Source organism: Hippocampus bargibanti, linkage group LG18 (genome assembly GCF_051943395.1).
Source record: "Hippocampus bargibanti isolate YZ-2025 linkage group LG18, ASM5194339v1, whole genome shotgun sequence".
Taxonomy (NCBI): Eukaryota; Metazoa; Chordata; class Actinopteri; order Syngnathiformes; family Syngnathidae; genus Hippocampus; species Hippocampus bargibanti.
In genome coordinates this window covers 10416883-10443800 of record NC_142751.1, presented here as the reverse complement: position 1 = coordinate 10443800, position 26918 = coordinate 10416883, and the positions used below count along the sequence as shown (strand labels likewise).

Below are 26918 nucleotides of genomic sequence, written 5' to 3'. Positions count from 1 at the left end.
CTCCTATTTCCTCTTTTGACCTCAACCTTGCAGACCAAAGGGGTTGGTTTCATCTTCTGGTAATTAATATTCACGGTGTGTGGAGGCGGGGGGGGGGGTAGCATGAGGAAACAATTATCCTATGATGATGTAAAGCTGTAAATACTACCCAAAGTTTACACCAAAAGGCATGCTGACGACGCTGATACAGTACGTGTGTGTGTGTGTGTGTGTGTGTGTGTGTGTGTGTGTGTGTGTGTGTGTGTGTGTGTGTGTGTGTGTGTGTGTGTGTGTGTGTGTGTGTATATATATATATACAGTAAAGTCTGGTTATATCGATATCGGTTATATCAATAGTACTGCTTATTATGATACTATTTCTATGAACGCAAGGAGAAAATTTACATGGCGCAGGATCGGATAAATCAATAGTCCGGTTATATCGATATTTTATATATATATATATATATATATATACACATTTCCAACTTTCAGACAATTATTATCCCCCTCCGAACTACACCACCCCCGCACCTTTTGAGAACCGCCATTAAGCGTAACGTGTGTGTCCCAATACTAGTTGCAGTCAAGAGAAACGTAAGGGGTGGAAGGTTCACGCCGGGGTGGCGATGTGTCAATTGGAAGCAAAAGAGAAAGGCACACTTGCTTGCTTGTCTTCTCCAGTGTGCATCCAGAGCAGGCTGTGACCTGGCGCTGCCTGGTAATTGAGATCAGATGAGTGGCAGCAAACGCTGGGCGACCTGGCTTCTCCGGGACCCGCGGTAACCTGGAAGCATTTATTTTATGGAAAAAGATGTTTAGTTAAAATGCGGCCCAGCCCCTCTAATGACTGCTCTCCTGCCTGTGTGATGGATACGAGACACACACACACACACACACACACACACACACACACACACACATAGAATCAGGCCTCCATCACCAGCCCTTGTGATGGATATGACTGGTGAAAGCTCTGAACGCCGCTTCCTGAGTTCTCCACTTCCTTCCTCGCAGGTCCCGCTCAGTCAAGCTGAGCCGAGTTTCACTCTTTGACTGGGGTTGGATTGGATTGCAGATTAACAGGCTTCCTGCCCAATGGCTTTGGCGGTGTCCATCTGCTTTATTTATAAGCGAGGGTTGATGGTAGAGAGGATGAACTAACTGCAACGGGTTTGAGTGTGTGTGGGGGAGCAGGGGGGCTTTACCAAAGGGCACCATACTGGTTTATTTCCGAGTGACATGTTGATAGGACAATCACAATGTACAGAACAAGTAAAAAAAAAAAGCAATTGGAAATCTTGCCTGGACAATTGATTATATAAGACAGCAACACATTATTTTTTATCTAGTCCATCCATCTCCAGTTTCTTCTACCCCTACCAAAAACATTGAAATGATCTACTGATGAACATGAAGCAATTTTCATTAATTGCCCAGCCAATCCCAAATTCTTTACAGAAAAAAAATCATGATTCAGATGTTGGTAACTCGTAAATGCCACAAAACAGTGCTAAAGTAATTATGATTTCAAAACTAGTCATCGGTGTGAAAAAAATGATGAATGTTAACATGGTGGGATAAAGAAGGGTTGCAAAATGGCCGCCCGCCCCTGAATGAGTAAATCCAAAGAAAGGTTCCAAAATGGCCGCCACTGGATGAGTCAATCCAAAGAAGGGTTGAAAAATAGCCGCCACCGAATTAGTCGATCCAAAGAAGGGTTGCAAAATGGCCGCCACTGAATGACTCAATCCATAGAAGGGTAGCAAAATGGCCACCACTGAATAAATCGATCCAAAGAACACACTAGAATGATGGTTGAGTTCTGTATCATATCTTTTTTTTTCTCACAAATTCAGAACTCCATGGGGGGTCTTTATACAAACAGGAAATGGCTCCTGATACAAAAAGAGTTCAGACATATGAAAATATATCATTGCCATTGGGTCCTTTGTCATCAGTGTCCACCTTGTACCTCTCATCTTCCACGCTGCTGGAGGCCCTTGATTACACTCGTTCGTCTCTTGGAGGGTGGGAGACATTTTTTTTTTGGGGGGGGGGGGGGGGGTTCACGGCGATAACGTGACATAGAGGGGACCAATCGCCAGTCACTTCAGATCAAGCGGCGGGGGAGGAAATGGTGACGGACGTAAAGCTAAATATGTAATTCTTCCCATGCCGCTAATCATTTGAGATTGGGCCACTTTAGACTGAGGAAGGCTTTGTTCATGTCGGTGAGACGGGAGGTGTGTGGAAGCATGTCAGTTACAGGGGGAGCACTACAAGCCCCCGCCCCACACACACACACACACACACACACACACACACACACACACAAAAAAACGTCAATTGGGGTTTACTGTGTGGCCGCACGTTCCGCTCCATCCAAATGGCTCGCAGACCAGAGAGACAAGAGCAATTCTGGGAATGAGTGACATGCCGAATGCGGCGGAAGGAAACACTCTCACCGCCCGCTATTAGTTTACCTGATTATGAGGATGTCCCACTTCCTCCTTTAAAGGACAACCGACACCTGCGGACAAGTTGCGTCCATAATTTGTAAAATCACTTCAAATGACTTCTACTGAGCGCATTTTACAAAGATTCCACCGCATATAGCTATATTTTACGTTTTAAGACCTACGCTGAATATTCAGGAAGTCTTGTTTTCTAATTGATGACAATGCCCTAAGTGATGTCACGGAGGGACCGCCCCTGACTGACAAAGCGACACACAATGCATTTTGGGTACTTTGTTTGGTTCTGAAAACTTTGTGTTGATGGCGAAATTAGAAGGAAAACACATAAATAACAAGATGGTGAATCGTTGTGTGTAGCACCAAGACTACTATTTTATACTAGTTGAAACTAATTCCCAGCAGAGAAATCACCCCATTTCCAACGGAGCTTGTGCGCCATCTTGTGCATTTTCTGGGAGCTACATTGGAGTCCAGACGCCTCAAAATGATATGGAAGGACTTTTTTAATCGATTGCAAACATGTATGCTTTCCTCTTCAGAACTATTTGAATCATATTCATAACTGGAAATAGTGACGTCATGAACAAGGGGGGCGGGACTTTCTGAATCTGCCCAGTTCTGAGCTCATTTTGAAGTAGTTTTGGGACACTTTAAGTCATTTTTATTGGTGTTTTGCATTTGACTAAAAATATCAGCTTGCGTGTTTGGGTATTTTAGATGCTTTAAAACGTTTTTCTGATGTCAGTTAGGAAACAAAAAAATGGTGTCCTTTAAAACCGATCTGTTTACCGCAGAAAGTATGAACATCCGCCCGTCGTGTGCGCGCTCACGGACTACGTGTTCTGTGCGTGTCCTACAAGCCCTCGCGCCACCCGAGCTCATACAATTGCATCTATGAATATTAATGGTGTCGTGTGTGTGTGTGTGTGTGTGTGTGTGTGTGTGTGTGTGTGTGTGTGTGTGTGTGTGTGTGTGTGACTGATAAGGTCAGAGGAGCTCTTACGAACATCAGATTCGTTTCAATTTAATTTGCATAGGCAGCCATTTGACGCACAATAAGTGTCCCCTTTTACAGATTTTTATTTCATATTCATGCGTTGATTGGAGCCTCAATGACATCTTCAGGGTAGCTTCGCACACACTTTTGCTCTCCAGAGGTAATGAGGAAAGAGAACAGCAATGTGGGTTTGCGTGTGTGTGTGTGTGTGTGACTTCCTACACGTTAGCGTCATGCTGTTCTCAGATAAGTCACACAGAAATCAGCATCCACAAGTACGGAGAAGTGGATGATGGGAATCTGTCGTGGCAAAACCACAAGTGCAAATTGCCCTTTAACTCATTCGCTGTCAGACGATGTGCAAAAAGGTGGCCACTTCAGTGCCAGGTTTTTTGTTGTTTTCACTCAAAATGCAGGACCCACATAATATTGAGTTTTAGGACTACATAAACATTCAATGCGGCCGAAGAAACCTTAGACTCTCTTCTTTCATTAGGAAAAAAAAAACTTAATTCCTATGTTATATGGGTCCGGAGTTATCTGAGCTTGAACTGGGGGCGGCTGTACAAAATACAACACCATATTGATTTAAATAGCGCTCTGACAACAGCTGAAGCTTGACCAAAGTGCTCACATGGAAAAAAAGGGGAAATGCTGCCCCTTTGTGGAAGGGAAAAACATTGCCAGAGGTCTGACCTGCCCTTTATCGGGAAATGGCAGCGAATAAACAGCTTCTTCCCCCAAGCCATTAACTCTTTGAACTCTTTCAACAGTAGCCAAAATGGAACTGTATAGTGCCACTTAGCAGTTTTTTTTTTTTTTTTTTTTACAACGATACTAGTGCAGCGTGTTCTACCGGAAACAAATTCCTTGTGTGTTCTACATACTTGGCAATAAAGATGATTCTGATTCTGATGATTCTGATTCTGATTCTGATGAGTTAATATGTCCCTACTTGCATTTTAACCCGATCTATCCCATAACTGCAATATTAGGTACTACATAGACAATTAAAATGTTCAGTATTCATCAAACTGGGAGCTGCTTCAATTTTGGGCTGGTGAGGCACCACAAAGAACATAAAAGCATTTTCATCAGAAGCTAACGCTAATCTCCGCAAATCCAACAAAACAGCATGTGGGTTAAATTTGCTCACATTTTGATTTTGATGTGTTTTTGTAATAGTAGCTTTGTGAAAACCTCGCTGGTCAGGTTATTGGCAGAGATAGTCATTTAGTTAGACAAGTTAGACAAATTATTCATTTCCATTATTTGCTACAAGTGAGCATTAATGTCTTTCTAAAAGCAGGTGATAGTAGACATACAGTATCTGGCTCTGGTTTGTTAAATTGGATAGGGGTACCTAAATAAGTGGCTAGCCGTGTAGCAATTAGCAACATTTTGAATTGTATTGTATTGGATTAGCTTTTATGAGTCTCTCAGTGGAGAGATGTACATTTCATGGCAGCAAAGTTATGATAGGAAGAAGTAGAAAACAAAATATAGGAGCTGCTGTAAAGGTAGTTAGTCTCGCGACGCCATCTTGAAGTCAAAACTACAACAAAAACTAAATATCAAATCATGTAACACAACACCAAAGACACAAACAGTCTTTCCATATTAAGCACATTCTGGACCTTCTTTGTTGTATGAGGCAGTTCTAAATAAAAGAGGCGATGATCAAAGACGTCCTTTTAACCAGTGGATCAAGTACGTCATGGTGGAATGTGCACCTCTGCTACAAGCTAAATATTGTAGCATCCATTGACGAAAAGAGATTGTCTCACATCGCCTGTCCCATTTAAATCCGCTTCAATTCCAAGCCGCGATAGTTCCACATGCACATCGTAATTATCACAGCATATGTGTGGTTATATAATAATAATAATAATAATAATAATAATAATAATAATGTTCATTTATAAGCGCCTTTCAAAACTCTCAAGGACACGTTACAGCACAGGTGTCAAAGTCAAGGCCCGCGGGCCAAATCCGGCCCGCCACATCATTTTTTTTCGGCCCGCGAAAGCAAATTAAACTTGTTAAATTCCATGATGATTGCTAAAATCTGAGCCAAAATTTCATATTTTTGGATGTCAACCACAATAAAAGACATTATTCTTGACTTCAGATTTGAAAACGAGTTATTCATTAATTTTCTGTGTGCTGTATATGTAATATTTGAAGGGATTTAAACATTCTAATGGGTTCCCCAAATTCATAACGGCCCTCGAGAGGAAACCATAACTACAATGTAGCCCGCGGCAAAAAATGACTTTGACGCCCCTGCTTTACAGTCACAGGATATTTTTTCTGCGGGTGAGCAGTGGCAGCCACACGCGCCAGCGTTCACTCAACCCAGAAGTAGCTCAAATAGATAGAAAGCTAGCCAGCTAGCTAATAAAAAAACTAAAGGTTATCTCTCCTTCCGTTACCAAAAGCCAATAAAAACCCTGCTATCAACCCCACCCCAAAAAAAAGTTGACTGAGCAAGTTTAAATGTGTATATTCTTCTGCGGAAGGACCAAAACAACATGCCGCAGCTTCTACAAAAGACACGCACACACGATCCAAGAACACCGTGTGCCTTATTTTTCTTCATGGTAAACATTCAAACGAAAAAAAAAAGAACCCGTCTTCCACTTGATAAATGTCAAGCGAAATGAAGCTATCAGCTGAAAGCAATTTCCTCACGCTTGGCCTGCGTTTGTTGCGCCAGAGACTCGGGGAGATTTTCAGCCCTCCATCGATCACAAAGCCTCTGTTGCAGGCCAAGGTACACAATGCCCCCCAAAATTGCTGACATCTGGACACGGAATGGTGCGGAGAAGGCTTGCCATTTCTACACGAGGCCGCCAAGCAAGCGTCCCCCTTGCACAGACGCTCCTTCGCTAAACTCTTGTTTATCCAAAGACTGGGTTCTGTTTAGCCCATTAAAGCAAAATGGCGCTGAAGGACTAAGGCCTCCATCACCCTAACACCTTATTTTGAACAAAAAGGGGACGCTTGATGGAACGGAATCAAGAACGCTGCCTCAAAATGAGATCGAAATTTCACGACAAACCCACAGGAAGAGGAAAGGAGTAAATGCTAATGGTTCTGCTCCTATTCATACATGTGTACCACAAGAAGTTATGTACCCCCCCCTCCCCGAAATGCAAAATATTCAAAACAAACACAATTTTACCTCATTCACTGCCATTCACAAATGTATTCGGCAATTGAAAATACGACGTAGAACGCCATTCCCGAATTTGTTCCGGTTTTTTTTCATGCTTGAGTGCCGATAAAGCGCTGGCCATGACCTCTGGCAATGATTTTTCTCTTCCACAAGGGGCAGCATTTCCCTTTTTTCCATGTTTGCGCTTTCTTCCATCTTCAGCTGTTGTTAAAGCTCTATATATTATGCCTTTTTGATAATTGCACTACGTAGTTTTTTTTTATGAAACAGTTTTGCACATTTACAGTATACAGTTGACATGTTAATTTTACTATGCTTAGAATATATTGTTTTTCTATTCCCTCCCATCCCCTTTCAAATTGCTGTTGTGGACTGCAAATTTCCCCATTGTGGGACGAATAAAGGTTTTCCGATTCTGATATAAACCAATATGTATGTACAGTATTACATTATATTTTGGAAAGCCACCCTCATTTCAAGCTCATATAACTCCAGACCAATTTAATTTAGGAGTTAACACTTTTCAAAATTACACAGCATACATTCCGCCCTACCCACTCTCGAGGACTTGCACATAGCAAGAATCAAAACAAGGGCGCGGAAAATCCTACTGGACCCTCCGAATCCTGCCTACCACCTTTTCGATCTACTCCCCTCAGGCAGGCGCTACTGATCCTTGCACACCAAAATCAGCAGATATTTAAACAGCTACTTCTCCCAATCTATGAACTCTCCAAACAGTCATCCAAATATAACTGTATAGTGCCTCTTTGCAATCTTTTTAAATGATGAGTGTGCAGCGTGTTCTATTCAAATTCCTTGTGTGTTCTACATACTTGGCAATAAAGATGATTCTGATTCTGAAAGAGGAGACTCTAAGCGGTTTCTAATGCTGTATTGAATGTTTATGTAGTCCTAAAACTCAATATTCTGTTGGTCCTGGAATTTGAGTGACAATGACAAAAACCCTGGCACTGGAGTGGACACATTTTTGCACGTATGGCAGTGAATGAGTTAAAAGCCCCCACTGTACTCCCATAGGCCCTTCCCACCTTACCTATTGTAATGCCAACAGTCAGATCCGTGCACACAGGAAAAGTCCATTATCACTCGAACTAATGGAGAAGGGAATGGAGGGGTGTGTGTGTGTGGGGGGGGGGGGTGTTTTGTCTACTTCAAACTTAAAGTGGAGAAAAAGAAAATAAGAGTGATCACGCACGCACCATCGCACACTACAATAAAGCGATTTGGGCTTCAATGGGGTCCATCAATAATCATTTAAAAGGGGAGAAAGAGGACATGTGGTCATGTGGTAGACATGCAGATGCATTTTCAATCTCGAATGGGAGGGAAATGTTTAGCAAATCGTTGACAATGTTGTCTGCTTTTGCAAAGGGGGGATGAGAAGAAAAAAAACAAGCCGGTTGACATCCAGACGGGTGCGCTCATTTTATGTAAACAGACAGACTTGAGGCAAGTGGTTTGATGAGGAGGAAGCCCACCAAATCCCATTAAAAAGCCATTTGTTCTCAGTACTCGATTTATTTGAAGTCCAAGTAGGATGTTGCGTAATTGTATTTTTCTTTTTTGTGCATCACTGCTCGCGATGTGGCAACAACGTAAAATTCACAGGCTTAATGAGAATGGGTACTTAAACACCCCTCGACATCACAGGTGTCAAAGTCAAGGCCTGGGGGCCAAATCTGTCCCGCCATATCAATTTATTCGGCCCATAAAAGCAAATCAAACTAGTGAAATTCAATGCTGCTTGCTAAAGTCCAATTCAGAATTCGTACTTAAACCACAATAACGGTAATTATTCTGTCCTTCACTTTTCAAAATTAGTTACCGTATTTTCTGGTGTATATGGCGCACAGGAGTATAAGGTGCACCCCCAATGAATGGTGTATTTTCAAACATTTTCCATATATAAGTCGCACTGGACTATAAAGCGAATTTTCAATGACAAAAGTTCTCCAAATATAATGTATAAATATGTAAAAGTTTCCCATATATAAGGCACACTTCAGCGCGACGGTAGAGGCTGGCCTTATGCACAACTTCTTCTCGAGGGGAAAATGGAGTAGTGGTGGGACTTGTTGTGGCTCAGTATTACTTCACATATAAGGCGCACCTGCGTATTAGGCGCAGGGTCATCTTTTGAAGAAAATCAAGGCTTTTGGGTGTGTCTTATACACTGTAAAATATAGTATTCATTAACTCATTCACTGCCAGATGATGTGCAAAAATGAGTCCACTCCAGTGCCAGGGTTTTTGTCATTGTCACTCGAATTCCATGACCCATAGAATATTGAGTTTTAGGACTACACAAACATTCAATACAGCGTTAGAAACCTTAGAATCTCTTCTTTCATCAAAAAAAAAGAGTTAATTCCTAAATTATATGGTCTGGAGTTATATGAGCTTGAAACGAGGGCGGCTGTCCAAAATACAATGCAATACATAGATATTGGTTTATGCAGTGCTTTAACAACAGTTGAAGCTGGAACAAAATGCTAATATGGAGAAAAGGGAAATGCTGCCGCCATGTGGAAAAGAAAAAAAAAACATTGCCAAACATGGCCAGCGCTTTATTGGCACCCAAGCATGAAAAAAAAGAAAAAAAAAAATCGGGAATGGCACTCTCCGTCATATTTTCAATTCCCGAATAAATTCGTGAATGGCAGTGAATGAGTTAATTTGTTCTCCTCTCTATATTTATGTGGAGGGCATTAAGCATTCTAATTGTTTCCCCAAATTCATGACGGCCCCCGAGAGGAAACAAAAATGCGGCAAAAAATGAGTTTGACACCCTTGCTTTACATCATGCTGTTCTTATTCTGACGTTCCCACGACAACGCCCGACAGCGTTCCTGTTCCACTTGAAGACTTCAATGGCTTTTATTGGAAAGGCTTGTATTTGTGAGAAGTGTAACTGTAGTTTTGCGTACATCAAAACCAGGCCCCAAATTAATTTAGTTCTCAAGCGTTCGTAGATGAACAATAACGCTGTTGTTTTGAGAGCCATTTTCACTTGAAATGCACGATTTTGATTGATCTTCTGCAGGAATCCCAAAACCGTTTTCTATTGAGTATTTGTTGCTGCAGAATATCATCACGACGCGTATGAAAACACGTTAGCGACAAAATGCTAAGGTATCGAATCTAACGGTTGCATGTGTGTATCTCCTCACGTTCAACCGAGCAGCTCTTTGGTCTTGGCCGCGAGTTGTTTGTCGATATCTGCGATGATGTCGTCGGCCATCTGCTGAATCTGCGGCGACAGTGTGATGACAGTTACATGACGACAAAGCAGACATTCTTCGTTTCCTTTGTACCTGTTTTTCGACGAGGCGGATGGTGTCCTCGGAGTTTCCTTCTTTGGCCTTTTTCACTTGGGCGACGGCGTTTGAGCGAACTCTCCTCAGAGAGTCTTTGGCCTTGTTGCTGAACTGCTTGGCCGTCTTGACGAGATTCTCCCGGTGCTCACGTGTCACTCTACGAGGGAGGGGGGGGAAATGGGAGCAAAACAAATGTGGTCTGTGTATTTAAAAGACAATGTCTAATTTTTGTTTAGACTTTGTTGAACATAGGCCTTCAGTAGTGCTATGTCTGAATCAATCCAACCCTTAATTATTTTCTATTAGCTAGCGAGCTTTCTATCTGAGTTACTTAGCTATATATTAGCTGTCTATCAGCCAGCTAGCTTTCTATCAGCTAGCTAGCTTTCTATTTGAGTTACTTCCGGGTTGAGTGAAGGCCTAGATGGCTATCTGTTAGCTATCTATTAGTTAGCTAGCTTTCTATCCGAGTTACTTAGCTATCTATTAGCTGTCTATTAGCTAGCCAGCTTTCTATCTGAGTTACTTCAGGGTTGAGTGAAGGCCTAGCTAGCTATCTGTTAGCTATCTATTAGCTAGCTAGCTTTATATCCGACTTACTTAGCTATCTATTAGCTAGCTAGCTTTCTATCTGAGTTACTTCTGGGTTGAGTGAAGGGCCTAGCTAGCTATCTGTTAGCTATCTGTTAGCTAGCTAGCTTTCTATCCGAGTTAGAGATCTATTAGCTGTCTATTAGCTAGCTGGCTTTCTATCGGAGTTACTTCCGGGTTGAGTGAAGGCTTAGCTAGCTATCTGTTAGCTATCTATTAGCTAACGAGCTTTTTATTCATTTGATTTATTCTGGGTTGAGTGAACGCTGGCGTGTGTGGCTGCCACTGCTCACCCACAGAAAAACTTATCCAGTGACTGTAAAGTGACCTTGAAAGTTTTGAAAGGTGCTTACAAATGAAATGTATTTTTATTATTTTATGACTATACAACCTTTACTGCAGCTATGACTGCGACTCATATAAAAATTGTGGTGTGGTTTACTAAAAGTCCACTAGAGCGTGGCGTTAGCCAGGAAATAGGTCTGCGAGAAGGCCTTGCCGTCAAAATCTGATTTGGTGAAAACAACAGTTTTATCGACACTTATTCGATGCTGCAAGGCCTGCAGAACTGATTGTGAAGGTGTCCAGGCAGATTTCTGACCCCGGTAACAAATAACGGCTGGTTAAATGCGTTAAATATGAAAACACATGTCTGGAAGCAGTGCAACGGGGCAAAAGTAATGAAAGGAAGCTGAAAGATGATTTGGAATGAATTAACATCAGTCTGTGATTCAGATATTTTCAGGCCAGCAGAGAAGGCCTTTCAGGCCCAACGGTCCATCACTGTCTGTGATATTAAACAGGCTTGCCATTGGTGAAATACAGACTTCATTTAAGGGGCTCGCTAGGTGTAGTAATTGTTCAATGTTCTAAAACCGCTCAATGTGGATTCAACTTGAGCTTTTGGTCTTGTATAAATCCAGAAAATTATGTTCTGAGGTTTGTGGACGGACATAGTGGATAAACGGTCAGCACATCCGCCGAATAGTTCCGTCGTTCCCGGGTTCAAAAATGTTTTTTTCCCTCATTTCCTCGACACTTTTCAGGGGATTTGGAATCAGAATCCGAATCAGAATCATCTTTATTGGCCAAGTATTTAGAACACGCAAGGAATGTGTCTCCGGTATATATAATCGTAACAAAATTGCAAAGGCACTATACAGTTATATTTGGGTTACTGTTTAGATAATATAGATAATAATTGGTAGCGCCTGCCTGAGGGAAGTAACTGGAAAAGGTGGTGGGCAGTGTGCGGAGGGTCCAGTAGAATTTTCCACGCCCTTGTTTCGATTCTTGCAGTGTGCAAGTCCTCAAGAATGGGGAGGGCAGTGCCAATGATTTTTTTCCTCCATCCTAACTGTCCGTTGATTATTTTGTAAATTTTTGTGGCGGCCCCGAACCAAACCGTGATGGAAGAACACAGGATTGATTCGATGACAGCCATGTAGAAATATCGTAGCACCTCCTCTGGCAGATGCTTCTTGCTCAGCATCTTTAACAGCCAATCCGCGGGCCACCATTCGATGACGATTAATGTACAATTCAACAAACAAACTAATGTACAATTCAAGTCAAAATGACAGTAAATATTTGGATCAAAAGTAGTTCTCGGGCCATAAAGAGAAATTAAAACGCCCCCCATGTGGCTGGAGGAACAAAAAGTTTCTTAATTAACGGTTGAAACTTGACGGCGTTCTAATTCGAGTCGTATCACTTCAAGCATCCTTAAGTGGATATGACCCAACTCGCCCTTTAAAAGAAACACCCAACAAAGTGCTAAAATGAGGGTGTTATTTGTCAAAAGTTTGTAACTGCTATTTTACAAACAATCCCTCCCACAGCAGGTTTCACTCCAGAACTGAAATGTTCATCAACCCGACAACTTTTGCAATCACCTCCCTTGTTTTAATCATTGGGGGGGGGGGGGGGGGGTGTGAATGTTGACTCGCGGTGTCATTCTGCTCCTTTGTCCTTAATTGCCGTTTTCGAGCCTCACGGACTATTTGCAAACAATCACCGAATAGCGTCTATTTATTGCAAACAATACGCTCTAATTGCTGATTGCGCCGCGAATCAACGGGCGCCTTCTTCTTCTCTTTGCAGATGCAAATGGCGGCTCGGGGAGCGTGCCGAGGCTGATTGGAGGGGGTGGGCGGCTGCGTTTTGGGGAGAGCGGTCCGACGCATGTGTCCCTATTCTATCAGAATAACACCTGCTGCCGCCGCCGCGTCCGCCGGGGGGAGAAGGATTGCGCATCAAGAAATGGGCTTGCTTTCCATCTTATATGTAAATGTGAACAATCAGGACAGCAAATGACTGCATGGAAAGACTCAAATGAATGGGCAGGCATATATGACAAAACTAAGTTTGGTTCTGATATTGTAGTTAGACACCCTGGCCCACTCCTCATGATCATTTCTATCCCACTGGTAAAATTATGATGACAATTTGACATCTTTTCCCACAATGGGAAATTTTTCAAACATTTAAACATTTAGACTAGCCAAGTGGGAGGAGGTAGAAATATTTTGAAGACGCGAGGCAATGTTCCTCCATCTCACATCATGGAGACGTCCACCGAAGACGACGTGACGGAGGTCATTGCCGAGATGTCCTAAATGGACCATTTTATCGAGACACAAGCAAAGATTATTAGCTTGTGGGCCTAAATATGCAGACTCTCTGTGATATGTCTCAATATGACAATAAATAAATCAACAAAAAAATAAAGAAATATCAATAAAAACATAAATTATGAATACCTCCAAATAGTCAAACTGTTGAAATGAAACATGTTTACATATCCCTGCTGGCCGAAATTAACTTTATTAACAGTAAACTTTATTTTTTATCAGTAACTTTATTAACAGTAAACTATTTTTTATCAGTAACTTTATGAACACTGACATTTGAACATATTAACAGCTGCTTATTTCCACATAAAAGTTTTGCTTGGAGGAAGAGCGACCGTGTGACAGAAAAACTGCAAAATCACAATAAAAGTGTTTGTGTAAACGTGTGTGTGTGTGTGTGTGTGTGTGTGTGTGTGTGTGTGTGTGTGTGTGTGTGTGTGTGTGTGTGTAGAAGAGACTCACTTTGGAACTGGCACCTTGATGATTGTCCCGTCCACCTCAGGGTTGAGGTTCATGCTACTCTCTCTCAGCGCACGGGTAGCTGCTTCCGTCGCCTAAGGCCACGCACACACCAACAAACACACGCACAGAGGCAAAAACACACACAAGAAAGGCGGGGTGAATGAAAATTTAAAAAAAAAAAAAGTAAAAAATCAAAGTGACAACTGCAGGTAGTGGTCTTTCTCCAGCTGGTAGTCATTAAGGTGCTGTGTGTTCGGGTGAGGGGGGACGTGTACGTTGTGTGGTTGCCCGTACACTGTGGAAGTGCCTTGGGCCACTGTCAACGACAGTCCTGTGGGATCGGGCTGAGAGGCTGCAGGGCAGGACGCTGACCCAAAGTGACCCGACAAGAGAACCCGCTCTCACACACATGCGAGCATCCACACAAAAAAATGAGTGTGAGGACCACCAAAAAAAAGTGAATTGGGAGGAAAAAAGTTGTTAGTGAAAGCCATTTTGTGATGATATTGTATTAATATAAGAATAAATAAGCCATGAAACGAAACATTTGAGGTCTCATCCCAACAAAAATACAATTAAATAAAATCATTTTCAATTAAAAAAAATGTAATAAAAGTTGCATTATTTTGTAGAAATATTCATATTTTCCTTCTCAAAAAATATTTTAAAAAATCATATGTTGAACGAATTCACTGCCATTCTGCAAATGTATTCGGAAATTGAAAAGCATGACGTGGAGCGCCATTTCTGAAATTGTTCGGGTTTAGTTTTTTCTTGTTTGGGTGCCGATCAAGCGCTGGTAAGACCTCTGGCGATGTTTTTCCCTCCCGCGAGGAGGCAGAATTTGCCTTTTGTCCATGTTAGCGCTTTGTTACAGCTTCAGCTGTTGTTACAGCGCTATATAAATCAATATGTATTGTAGAGGTAACATTCGACTTACGACCAGCTTGACTTATGACCACCCGTACTTACGACCACGACCTCCATTTTAAAAATTTTAATTCCACGCCTCGAGTTTGCCAGTCCTTTAGCCTCGGAGTCTCTATTAAACATTTTGAATGAATTTCGACTTACGACCATTTTGACTTACAACCGTTTGGTCGGAACGGAACTCGGATGTTACCTGTATTTTGTGCAGCTGTCCCCATTTCAAGCTCACGTAACTCCAGACCCATATAACTTAATTAACTTTTTTTTCCTGATGAAAGAAGCGAGTTGCAGATTTCTTACGCTGAATTGAATGTTTATGTAGTCCTAAAAGTCAATATTCCCTGCGTCCTACAATTTGAGTGAAAATGACAAAAACCCTGGCACTGGAATGGACACATATTTTCACACCATCTGGTAGTGAAAGAGTTATGGTAGGATATTTTCCTCATAAATCAGAGACTTTTTCCGATCAATAATACCCAGCATTGACCCTCTCGTACAAAAATCACCGCAGGTTCACGTTGCTCATTCTTGTCAACCTGTTGAGGCCGCATTGTTGCCGGCCGCCAATCACGCACCTGCATTTGTAATTACGAAAAATCCGAGCTTTGTCGACTGATCGCTATTCTGATCCAAACTGCAGAGGGATCCTTCTTTCAGGAACGTCCTCAAATGTCAGTCTGATTGGACATCAGATAGCCATAAAATCTGGCATCCTGCATGACGTTTAGAAGGGGAAGTCGACCTGGAAACCTCGCTTTAAAAATAAAAGAAGAAATAAGCAAAGGAAAAAGGATAAAGCGCAATTATGACAATGATCATTTGGACACACGAGGGCATTGTTGAGAGATTGTAAACATCTCACCAGATGCTGCACTTTGCATCCAGGAAAAAAAAAGAAAAATCACTTCCAAATAATTTCGCTGCATAACAATTCCCCATGCTGAGCATTCCAAAGAGTTTATAAATGCATACAAATGCGCATATCCTTTTTTTTACACCCTCCCCTTCTCTCCTTTCAAGACAGCTCCTTCTGGTGTTTCCCACTTGGGAGGAAAAGAAATGGCAGCGAGATTAAAGGAATTTATTTGTACGCATTGAATTCATTCATTCATTCAGCTTTTGTTTCTTTTCCTTTCCGGAAATCGCCCTGAGAGCAACAGACCTCTTTTTGCTCTCTTGGAGCGTGGCAAGTGATAGATTTGGCTTATACCCATATTTGAGCGTTCCCAGCGTCATATTTATCATCGCTTCCGTACTCCTGGTAGACATTTTTTTCTGACCAAAAAAAAACATTCAGGCCAGGTTTTCATTAATATGTAAGGTAGGACCAGTTTCACATTAAACACAGTCGGCTTAGAAGTAAGCGGAATAGGAATGCAAGTTCGCCATCGTGTACGAGTGCGAGTCACCTACGTCCAAACAGGGGGTCTGCTACTTGTTAATAAATGACTGGAAAACAATTGAAGGGCATCTGGAAGTCCTGGTAATGGATCGGCGTCATTATAAGCCTATTAGGCTTGGGCACGGCGGCCTCACCTCTGTGTGCGACTCGCACGCCAGAGGACTGCTTGTGTTGTGTGTCTGCTTGAGCAGTGCGTGTGGTCTGAGGTTAAACGCTTAACGTAGGTCTATTGGCTAGTCGAGAGTTGTCTTAGGCTAAGCGTAAGGGGGTCTTGGTTATGCAAAATAGGCTTTTAAGGTTAGCATTGTTGCAGAATGAAGTAATTTTGCATGGCGGTGAGAACCTGAAACCTGCGGGAGCCTTGCCATAAATAAAAAAAAATAACATAAATTTATACAATAAAAAAATCATCAGAATTTGAAACTCCACCAACTCCAAGTGTTGATGAACTCCTTCGCTGCCATTCCCGAATTTATTCAGGAATTGAAAAGTGCATTGCCGAATTTGTTCGGGTTTTGGTTTTTCACGCGGGGGTGCCGATAAAGCGCTGGTCAGACCTTTGGCAATGTTTTTTTCACTTCCACGAGGGGGCAGCATTTGCCTATTTTCCATGTTGGCCCTTTGTTACAGCTTCAGCTGTTGTTAAAGCACTATATAAATATTTATGTATGCATTGTATTTTGTACAAATACAATTTCAAGCTCAGATAACACCTGACCCATATAATTTAGCAATTAACAAAATGTTTCCGATGAAAGAAGAGAGTGTAAGGTTTCTAACGCTGCATTGAAAGTTTATGTAGTCCTTAAACTCAATATTCTGTGGGTCCTTCAATTTGAGTGACAATGAAAAAAAGAGTGGACACAAAAGGTTACATTTGCTAAGATTTGTAGTTTAAAATATATTCACAGGCGTTTATCCGATCATACTCATATTTGAAGATGTAAAATAAAAGGCTTCCAATGTCAGAAGTGCTCACGTTAGGTGATGCACATGTATTCATGACTCTCCGAAACAACCCAAGCTAATCTTAGCTCTTTTTAGATGTAAAAATGTACCTATCTGTCCAGATATTTGACTTCAACATGGTTCATTGAAACTGATGTACTAGATTAGATTAACCTTTATTAGTCTCACACAGGAGAAATTTACATTTCACAATTAACAAAGTAATGAAAAGAAGAGGGAAGGAAAAGAAGAAGTAGAAAAACAAAATACAGGAGCTGCTGTAAAGGCAGCCACTCGAGGCGCCATCTTGAAATCAAAATAACAAAACAAAAATAAATAAATAAATAATATGACAACCCAAAGACACAAAAAGTCATTCGATCCCAGGCACTACTTTCCTATCAGATGAGGCTTTGGCGCTATTTTGTGGCGTTTTTAAAGATAGGTGAGTTTTTGCGAGATTTTGTGTGCATAAATAAGAACAAAAAAAAGTATGGAAGGAATGTACAGTATGTACAGTACAGTTAGTACAGTACTAACTTTTTGTCTCCATTTTACAACATGTTTATTCACGGCACCCCCCACCCCACCCCGCCGCACCTGCACCTGCACCTGCATGATTTCAGCGAGCTCATTTAAAGAGTGATTACTAAATATTGTTGCATTAATTGTTCAATTTCCTGACAGGTCGAGGGTTCTATTGTGAGTGAAATAAAACAAAGAAGGAAAAAGGCAATGCATGGAAAATGGATGTATTGATGATTGTGTAATGACTTAATTGTACTGAAAAAAAAGTTTTGACTGTCCAGACCACCAGTCTGGAAAAAGTCTGGACACTATAAGCCTACTGGATGAAGCAAAGCTGTGATTAGGACAATGTTGTATCAGTGAAGAAGTGAAGGGGGGTAGGTATTAAAAAAAAGACAAGAAAAATAATCCATTCCTTCCTACCCTGAGGATAAAATGAGGTCATTTCCTATTCGGTGACAGTGTACAAACAGACGTATCTATGCACATATAAAGCACACGCAAGCGTTCAAGTTTACGGTGCTATCTTTCACTCCAGAACAAAGGGGCTCCTGGAGTGATCCATCAATTAGCATAAGAGACAAAGTTGGCGTGAGACACTGAGGTCAGGTTTCATATGCCTGCTCTGGCTCCACTTCAAGCCTCAGGTTGTATTACCTTTCACCGAGCGTGAAAGAACCAAGAGCAGGAGTACAGTTTTCGCTGCAATTTGTTTGTGAGTTAGCAGAATTACACAAAAAATATGTAGAAATTTTCACAGAAAAATTTTAGCGTTCTATCATGTGTGTTTTGGAAGAACCACAAAAAATATATGTACCAAAAATAAAATAATAATAATAATAATTTAAAAATGTGCTGGCTAACTAACAGAATCATATTTGATTTAAAGATTCTATATGGAGTCATCATTTAGAAATGTAAAAGTTGCTCAATTAAACAAATTAGTCTTTCCGATGATTTTACGCCGATAAGGTCAAAACTCGGTTTTCGAACGTCTTGGTTCTCGACCAAAAAATGTATCCTCCGTTTATAACCGAAAATCAGTTTTCGACCAAACTGAGTGCTCCTGAATGCACCACTCGACTTTCCTCTGCGACCTTATACATCACTTCCTTGTGTCGTGTCACATTGTAACCGACGTAGTAGTGTTGTTGAATCACGTTTTTATTATTTCATTCACTGCCAGACAACGTGTAAAAATGTGTCCACTCCAGTGCCAGGGTTTTTGTCATTTTCACACATATTGCAGGACCAACAGAATATTGAGTTTTAGGACTACATCAACATTCAATACAGCGTAAGAAACCTTCAACTTTCTTATTTCATCAGGAAAAAAAAAGAGTTAATTCTTAAGCTATATGGCTCTGGAGTTATCTGAGCTTGAAATGGGGGCGACTGTACAAAAGGCATTCGGGAATGGCGCTCCACGTCATGCTTTTCAATTCGGGAATGGCAGTGAATGAGTTAAAAAGTGCTCGGCTGATATCTCAGCAAATCGGACATTATCCTCGTTTAAGCATTCCATTGTGAGCGGGCGTGTTTGTATTGTCCAATCGTGATTAAAAGAAGCAGACATTGATTGTAATAGGAAATGTTACTTCGGTTTTCCAACAAATCAGTTTTTGACGTGTTTTGGATGATATGATGATAAAAACCGAGGTTTGACTGTACTTACATGAACCGAATCGTACCCTAGCTTAAGTTGCTAGCATCTAGTACCAATGCATACGACACGCCAGAGAAAAAATACATACCTAAAAAAATATACGCATGTCTCTTAGTGAATGAATGATGCTCTTACCTCAGGGGAGCTGCTCATATTGATCAGAAGGAGTTGCGGGGACTTCATGGAGACTTGGCCCAGTTGGTTGAGAGGGAACTTCCCATCTGGTGTTGACACCACAATGTGGTCCAGAGCTCCTATACAGCATGGCACATGTACACATTAATAAACATTTGTCAAAAGTATTAGCGTTGTTTCTTTTTCACCGCTAACCCCTCGCCCATCTTTCTCCCTGCTACAACACATCAGACCAAAATGATCAGGATCTTCATCAGAGCTTGGATGGGATTAGCCTTTATTAGTCTCACAGTGGAGAAATGTACATTTCACAGCGTCAAAGTGATGAAAGGAAGACGAAAGGAAAGAGAGAAGTAGAAAAATAAAATACAGGATCTGCTCGCGGTGCCGTCTTGAAGTCAAAAGAACAAAGAAACAAAATAACAAATAGTGTGACAACACAAAGAAACACATAGTCATTCAATTCAATCTTAAGCACTTTTCTGCACCCTCTTTGTTACATGAAGCAGTTCTAGGTCAAAGAAGAGAGGATCAAATCCTTTTCACCAGTGGATAAGGGACATCATGGTGGCATGTGCACGTCTGCTCCAAGCTGTAGCATCCATTGACGAAAAGAGATAGTCCTCATATCCTGTCCTACGTAAATCCGCTTCAATTCCAAGCTGCGACATTTCCACATATCCGCGCTGACCCTCCTTTCTTCTCATCACGGGATCCTCAAGTCATGCATCCATCCAGTCGCTGACAAAAAAAAAAACAATTGCCCCAGAGCTGTCCAGCCATGACAGTCAAATGTCACTGACATTCCTCCTAATCAAAAACGGTGCTGGCAGATTTGTGCTGCTGAAAAGAAGCAACCGCTCAGCATGGTGTCCTCTTTGATGAATGTCGTGGCCAAAAATGCTGAAAAACGTGATCATTTTCAATTGGTTGTGCTACAGTAAGGAGAGATTGGGAAAAAATGGAGGAAAATGGCCCTTGTGGACCAGAGTTTGACTCGCATTTTCAAAGGCAATTCATCATCTGGTCAGAAAGTGACCAAGAACGAATGCAACCCAAGAAAATATCTATTTTTAGTTGTATTTATTTTTTATGAGCACCTCTTCTCGCTTCAGTGACAAGAGAACCAAAGGTGTGTTGACCTCGACTCCCCCCTCCCCAAACCACCTCCCTTACCATCTCCCCTCTCCTTCCATCTGGCTAACCTCAGACGCAGTTGTTTCCTTCTCTCCCACCTCTGCCTTACATCACTCTGTGTCTGCTTAGGCTGCAGAGGTTGCACCTCATGACACTGCGGGTGGTGTGCGTTAACATGTGCGTGCTTGAAAGAGAGTATTTCCTTCATTATTTGATTCCAAAGTTGATACAGAAGAAGATATCGAGAGTACAAATATGATCACAGGGAGTTTCCGATCCGTCTCTCTGACCTTTCTGCCTGTCCGGCTTTGTGACTTGTGCCTTGACAATGTGCACCTAAAACATCTGTTAGCATTTACGGCGGCCAGACAGGCGGCTATTTCTTTACTAAGAAAGAGACACAGGGGTAAGAGATATGGCGGAGAGGATATCAGAAATCTCAACCACATCACTTAACATGGGAGAAAATATGAATGTGATGATGACTGAGACAAAAAAATTAAATGGGGTTGGGGGTGTTTGACAAGAACAATGCAAGAGTACATTAATCATGGATATTCATCAAACTGAATGTACTGTATGGATTTCAGTTCCGTCATTTGAAAGTATCCATTACTGAATTGGGTATTAATATTATTCATTTTCTTGGCTCACTCTCACTTGCCGCCATCTTGTTTTTTTGTTGTTGTTTTCACTTCAAGATGGCGCCGCGAGAGTGGCTTCCTTTACGTTTTTTTAAACCTGTGTATGCCATAACAATATTGAAATGGGGAACCGTGATGTAAAAGGGGCAGAAATGACACCCGGTGTGTTAAGTTCGACAAATAAAAAGTGAATTTTAATATTACAAGAATAAAAAAAAACATTCAGCCCGTATTATGAATATATATAATATAATATTAATACTAAGGGGAAATGCGTCACTTGCATGTTTTTGAAGGGTTGCACCTCACTGACTGATGACTGCATGTAAGGCGTTCATTTCCCGACAAGTCAAATAATAATAATAATAATAATAATAATAATAATAATAATAATAATAATAATAATTGCATTTAATTTCTAAGCGCCTTTCAAAACTCTCAAGGACACTTTACAGTCACGAGATAAGAACTTTTTTTGTGCGGGTGAGCAGCGGCAGCCAATCGCGCCAGCGTTCACTCTAACCGTAAGTAACACAGCAGCAAAATTATGAAGAGGAAAGAAAAGAAAGAAGTCAAAAAACAAAATACAGGAGCTGCTGTAAAGGCAGCCACTCTCGCTGCGCCATCCTGAAGTAAAAAAAAAAAAATAACAAATAATATGACAACACAGGTACAGAGAGTTATTTTCAATCCTTCAAAAAAAGAAGTCAAAAAACAAAATACAGGAGCTGCTGTAAAGGCAGCCACTCTCGCTGCGCCATCTTGTTTTTTTATGTGGGACAGGAGATGGGGACAATTTATTTTTGTCAATGGATGCACAGCTTTGTGTTCGCTTTCAACATTTAGCTTGTAGCAGACGTGCACATTTCACCATGACGTCCCTGATCCACTGGTGAAAAGGACGCTCCTCTCCTCTTTCACCTAGAACTGCTTCATGCAACGAACGGGGTACAGAAACTGCTTCCGATTGAAGGCCTGTCTGTGTTGTCATATTATTTTTATTTAGTTTTTTTGTTTTTTGAATGGAAAACGGCGCCGCGAGAGTGGCTGCCTTTGCAGCAGCTCCTGTATTTTGTTTTTCTACTTCTTCCTTTCCTTTCCCCTTCTTTTCATCACTTTACTGCTGTGAAATGTAAATTTCTCCACTGCGAGACTAATACAGGCTAATCCAATCCAATCTAAAGCAACCAACAGGATGATGCTGCACGGAAGTCGACCTGGCAACCGATCTTTGACCGCAACAACTATGCGAGTGTTCTCGCTCCATCGATTCCTTGGCTTTCTACACACTTTTCTACAGTTCGAGCCGCACTTGCGCCTAATTAAATCCAGATGAGAAAATCATGGTAAACGTACGCTTGCGCACGAGACACGCACGCTCGCTCGGATAACTGACGTCATTCCATTCCGACATCTCATCCCTTGCTGTCAGACCTTAAGTCCGGTTGCCTCCCCGAATTACCGTGCAGCTGGCTGGACAGAAGTGAGGTGGACGGACAGATGGATGGATGAAGGAACGGAGGCCGAGGAAGCAGATGGAAATGAGTTTCTTTGGTTGCTCGTCATTGTAAATGTTTGAGCCAGAATGTAAAAAAACAAGAAAGGTGGTCAGAAGAAGGACAAATATGAGCTTGGAATTATATGAACTGATAAAAAAGGGGAGGGTGGATGAAGATAAATAGTGAGGCGTTGACCATTTAAGGAGTGCTTTTTTTCTTTCGCTGTTTTGGCAGATGCAAAAAGCGGCAGCAATTGTGAAAGTGAGTAGAACAAGCTCCTTCCGCCCATTTGGCCTTGCATTTCACCCCCCCCCCCTTTGACCCTCCCTCATCCCAAACCGAGCTACCATCTTTGCAGGCCGGAGGCACCAAGGTCGCGACCTGGATGTAGTTGGGGAAATCATGGTCAAAGTGGGGTCAAGGTAAGGTCATATGGGGCACTCCGTGATGCACACAAAGACTGTGTGGATTTGTAGGTAAAAAATAAAATAAAATAAAATATTATGTGGCAATTAAATTGCAAATGCAGCTCAAAAATCGTACAACATGAGGTAATACCGGGTGAGGTTCTGATGCTGAGGTTCCGTGTGAAGTCATCTTTGAGTGCATCGACAACCGCCGCCATGTCGTCCTTCACTTTATCCAGACTGATGATGTCTTCCACCAGAGCGGCGCTAATATTCACCTTGGCCGCTTGTCCCTTTGTCTTGGCTAGGAGGAGAATGACAAAGGTTGTGACTGTAAAGTGACCTTGAGAGTTTTGAAAGGTGCTTAGAAATGAAATGTATTATTATTATTATTATTATTATTATTATTATTATTATTATTATTATTATTATTATTTGATAGGACTCTCTGAAGATTAAATAATCTTTTTGCTTTCTACTTTGGCTCCTGCTTGATTTTTACATTCAAACAAGTGATTATTCTTCAATCACAAAGTTGGATCTATCATCATTACATCATCATCATCATCATTACATCATCGACGTCGTCATTACATCATCATCATCATCATTACATCATCATCATCACATCATCATCATATCATCATATATTATATCATATCATCATCATATCATCACCATTATTATATCATATCATCATCATATCATCACCATTATTATTATTATTATTATTATTATTATTATTATTATTACGCGAGGGGCAAGGCCTGCATGGCAATCCATACTAACCTTTAGCTTTCTTGGTGGCATAGAGGCGGACGCATGTGGGAAGCTGGCGCGGGCCACTGGGAAACAAAGATGGGGCGCTGAGCTTTGCGGGTGTGGTGGGGGCACACCTGAGCGGTCGCAAGGAGTGACAGAGCAGCGGACGCAGTCGGCTCAAATGATTCGCCGCCATGCCTGACAAGAGTTGGAATAAAAATACAGTAAAGTCTCGTTATATCGATATTCAAGGGAGCCCGAAAAAATATCGATATAACCGGGACTATCGATATATCCGACCCTGTTTGCATGTAATTTTCTCCGTGCGTGCATAGAAATAGTATCGATATAACCGGGACTATCGATATATCCGATATCGATATAACGAGACTTTACTGTACAAACTTTTTGTTCATACAAACAGGATAAAATCAAGATGGAGCTTTTTCTCAACTCTTAATAATTGGAAAAGACTGGAAGATAATATATATATATTTTTAATTTTCCAACCCAAAAGTACAATTTTATATTTTAACTCATTCACTGCCATTCCCAAATGTATTCCGGAATTGAAAAGTGCGACGTGGAGCGCCATTCCCGGATTTGTACGGGTTTTGTTTTGTCTTGCTTGGGTGCAGATAAAGCGCTGGCCAGACGTTTGGCAATGTTTTCCCTCCCACGAGGGGGCAGCATTTGCCTTTTTTCCATGTTAGCGATTTGTTCCAGCTTCAGCTGTTGTTAAAGCGCGATATAATGATAATACATTTAATTTCTAAGCGCCTTTCAAAACTCTCAAGGTCACTTTACAGTCACTGGATGAGTTTTTCTGTGGGTGAGCAGCGGCAGCCACACATAAATCGTTATGTATTGTATATAGCCACCCTTATTTCAAGCTCAGATAACCCCAGACCCATATAACTTAGGAATTAACATTTTTTTCCTGATGAAAGAAGAGAGTCTAAGGTTTCTTACACTGCATGGAATGGTTACGTAGTCCTAAAACTCAATATTCTGTGGGTCCTGGAATTTACGTGACAATGACAAAAACCCTGGCACTGGAGTGGACACATTTTTGCACACCATCTGGCAGTAAATGAGTTAAGGAACATTTATGTCATTTTAAAATGATGGTATGTAAAAATAGAAACACCCTCAGAAGATTGCACATCAATCAACACAAAAAGAGACTGAATATCAATAAACAGAAAAAGAACTCGACCAAATACAACATTTGAAACTATCCATGTGTATTTTTTATTTTTTTGTATTTACATTGTATTTATAAGGGTCTTTCAAAACTCTCAAAGACACTTTACAGTCACAGGATAAGAATTTTCTTGTGACGAGAATCATTATCTATCGCTTGCATTTTATGTAAAGTATACAGTCAGTACAAATAATTGTTTGTCATCAATATCCTGATTTTAACCGATCAGACCAACGTGTCGCAGCTGTCAGGTCTTTGAAAGAAAATATGTAGATCTAAAAATATCCGAAGCCATAAAGGAAGTTCTTCAAGAAAAAAACACTTGTTTTAAAAAATGGTGTGATTTTCCACCAATGGTGACTTTGTTATTTCAAATTTGATAGAAAATTTCTCAAGAAACTACTGGGCTATTCGTTTACCTGAATTATTATTTTTTTTAAGTGGTAATAGCCAATATCAGCCAGTAGGAGGTAGGCATACATCTCACATCAGCACTTAAACAGTCTTTTTCTCCAACTAAAGTACACATACAGTGATGATGGTTGGGGGATTCCTCCCAGTCCATTGATTGAACACAAATACCAGACCACCTGACTTTATTGTGGACTCAGCACCCCCACCTTGCAGATTGCGAACCGTGCCGCTGAACCTTAGAGCCCCACAACAAGTACAGACATACTCTGGACTAACAAAAGACCACAGATGCAAGCACTTTCAATCTTGTCTTTCAATGTCAATGGCTGTGAAGAAAGGGGAGATGCATACTGCAGTTGTGGCCCAAAAACGGAATGTGGCTTAATACTGTGATGTGAAATGACGGATTAAGAATAAAAGGTCGCATTGTTAACACATTTTCAGTAAAATGTTTTGCATCCGTGTCTGATGTGTTATTTTGTTGTGTGGATTTTTTTAAAGATAATAAGTTGGGCTGTTGTCCAACTTGTTATTGCCATATATATCCCAAAACAAATCAATGAGGCACACGTCTAGAGACGATACGGTCACAAATATGTTGAGGACAGACAGTGGACCACCACAGAATCCAATGTCAAACTCCTTACAGGCTTTCCAAAGCATGGCAAGCAGACTTTCCTGACAAACTGATATGATCTGACCAAACTGTAGTAGAGCAGATCGACTCCGATGTGGGATGCTGACGGAGCTGCTTGGAAGGGAAATCATGCAGAAAACGTTGAGCACAGGTGGTAAATGGGACACTGTAACATCACATCCTGCAGATGCAGCTGAACTCACACTTCTTTTATTGCAGCAACGTAGTAGGGGAGCCCGCATGAGGTCTCTTTTGCAAACTTTAGAGTGTGAAATAAAAAGTTTATCTGATCACGCTCTTCCTGGTCTAATCTCATCTGCGGACACACAATGTGTGTAACACTACAGTTTATGAGCCATTTGTGCATTGTTATTTGGATTGGATTGGATTTACTGTCACTATTATATTATGGTAATTGTTCAATCGCTGTATGAACGAAAATAACAATTGCTGTTTAAAAATATGAGATGCATAATTTTTGAAAACTGTACTGACATTCTTCTAATTAAATCACGTGACTTTAAATTCGAGCGTGCATTTGATTCAGTCCAAATTCAAATGTTTTGAAAGAGCATAGCTGAATCAGAATTAATATCGAAGGGAGTTCTACAACATCACGGTAATACCTTTGAGCGTGTTTTATAATGAGTAGAAACGGGTATATGTAATTTTGAAGGTCGAAGTGTTGAGACATTTCTCCCGGCGACTTGTGACAAGTCATACATTCACAAAGAGTAGTAAGTAACACAGTTGAGCTGAAATTACAAGAATAACACAATTAAAGCGATACAGTACCTTAAATTATCCACAATACGCGTACTTGCTTTTACAAATCTACAGGAGCATCGAGCAGTGAACTCACACCACACATTTAGTCGTCATCGAGCCTCGACTCATTTTTTTCAGATATGGGCGCTTGAAATTTCGTACAGCGT

The 26918-nt window shown here is 41.1% G+C and overlaps 1 protein-coding gene across 2 annotated transcripts; it reads right to left on the bottom strand.

Moving 5' to 3' along the window:
* Positions 1–537: 537 nt before the first annotated feature.
* Positions 538–26886, bottom strand: mrrf (mitochondrial ribosome recycling factor). Of its 2 annotated transcripts, XM_089020132.1 has the most exons (8): positions 26779–26886; positions 23753–23923; positions 23115–23267; positions 19277–19395; positions 13665–13756; positions 9976–10135; positions 9832–9911; positions 538–766 (listed from the first exon to the last, which is right to left on the bottom strand). In XM_089020132.1, exons 2-7 carry the CDS (start codon positions 23919–23921, stop codon positions 9834–9836), a joined length of 771 nt encoding a protein of 256 aa, XP_088876258.1. In that variant the 5' UTR covers positions 23922–23923; positions 26779–26886; the 3' UTR covers positions 538–766; positions 9832–9833. The 2 variants fall into 2 exon arrangements, with proteins under 2 accessions (XP_088876258.1, XP_088876257.1); XM_089020131.1 differs by lacking the exon at positions 538–766 and having other exon boundaries at positions 8073–9911.
* Between the last annotated feature and the right edge of the window lie 32 nt (positions 26887–26918).

Excerpts from the sequence above, each read along its gene's own strand:
- mrrf (XM_089020132.1), bottom strand. The coding sequence starts at position 23,921 with ATGGCGGCGAATCATTTGAGCCGACTGCGTCCGCTGCTCTGTCACTCC. Across the intron at positions 23,268-23,752 it reads TGCCACCAAGAAAGCTAAAG|CCAAGACAAAGGGACAAGCG; the intron begins GTTAGTATGGAT and ends TTCTCCTCCTAG. Across the intron at positions 19,396-23,114 it reads CAGCATCAGAACCTCACCCG|GAGCTCTGGACCACATTGTG; the intron begins GTATTACCTCAT and ends CATGCTGTATAG.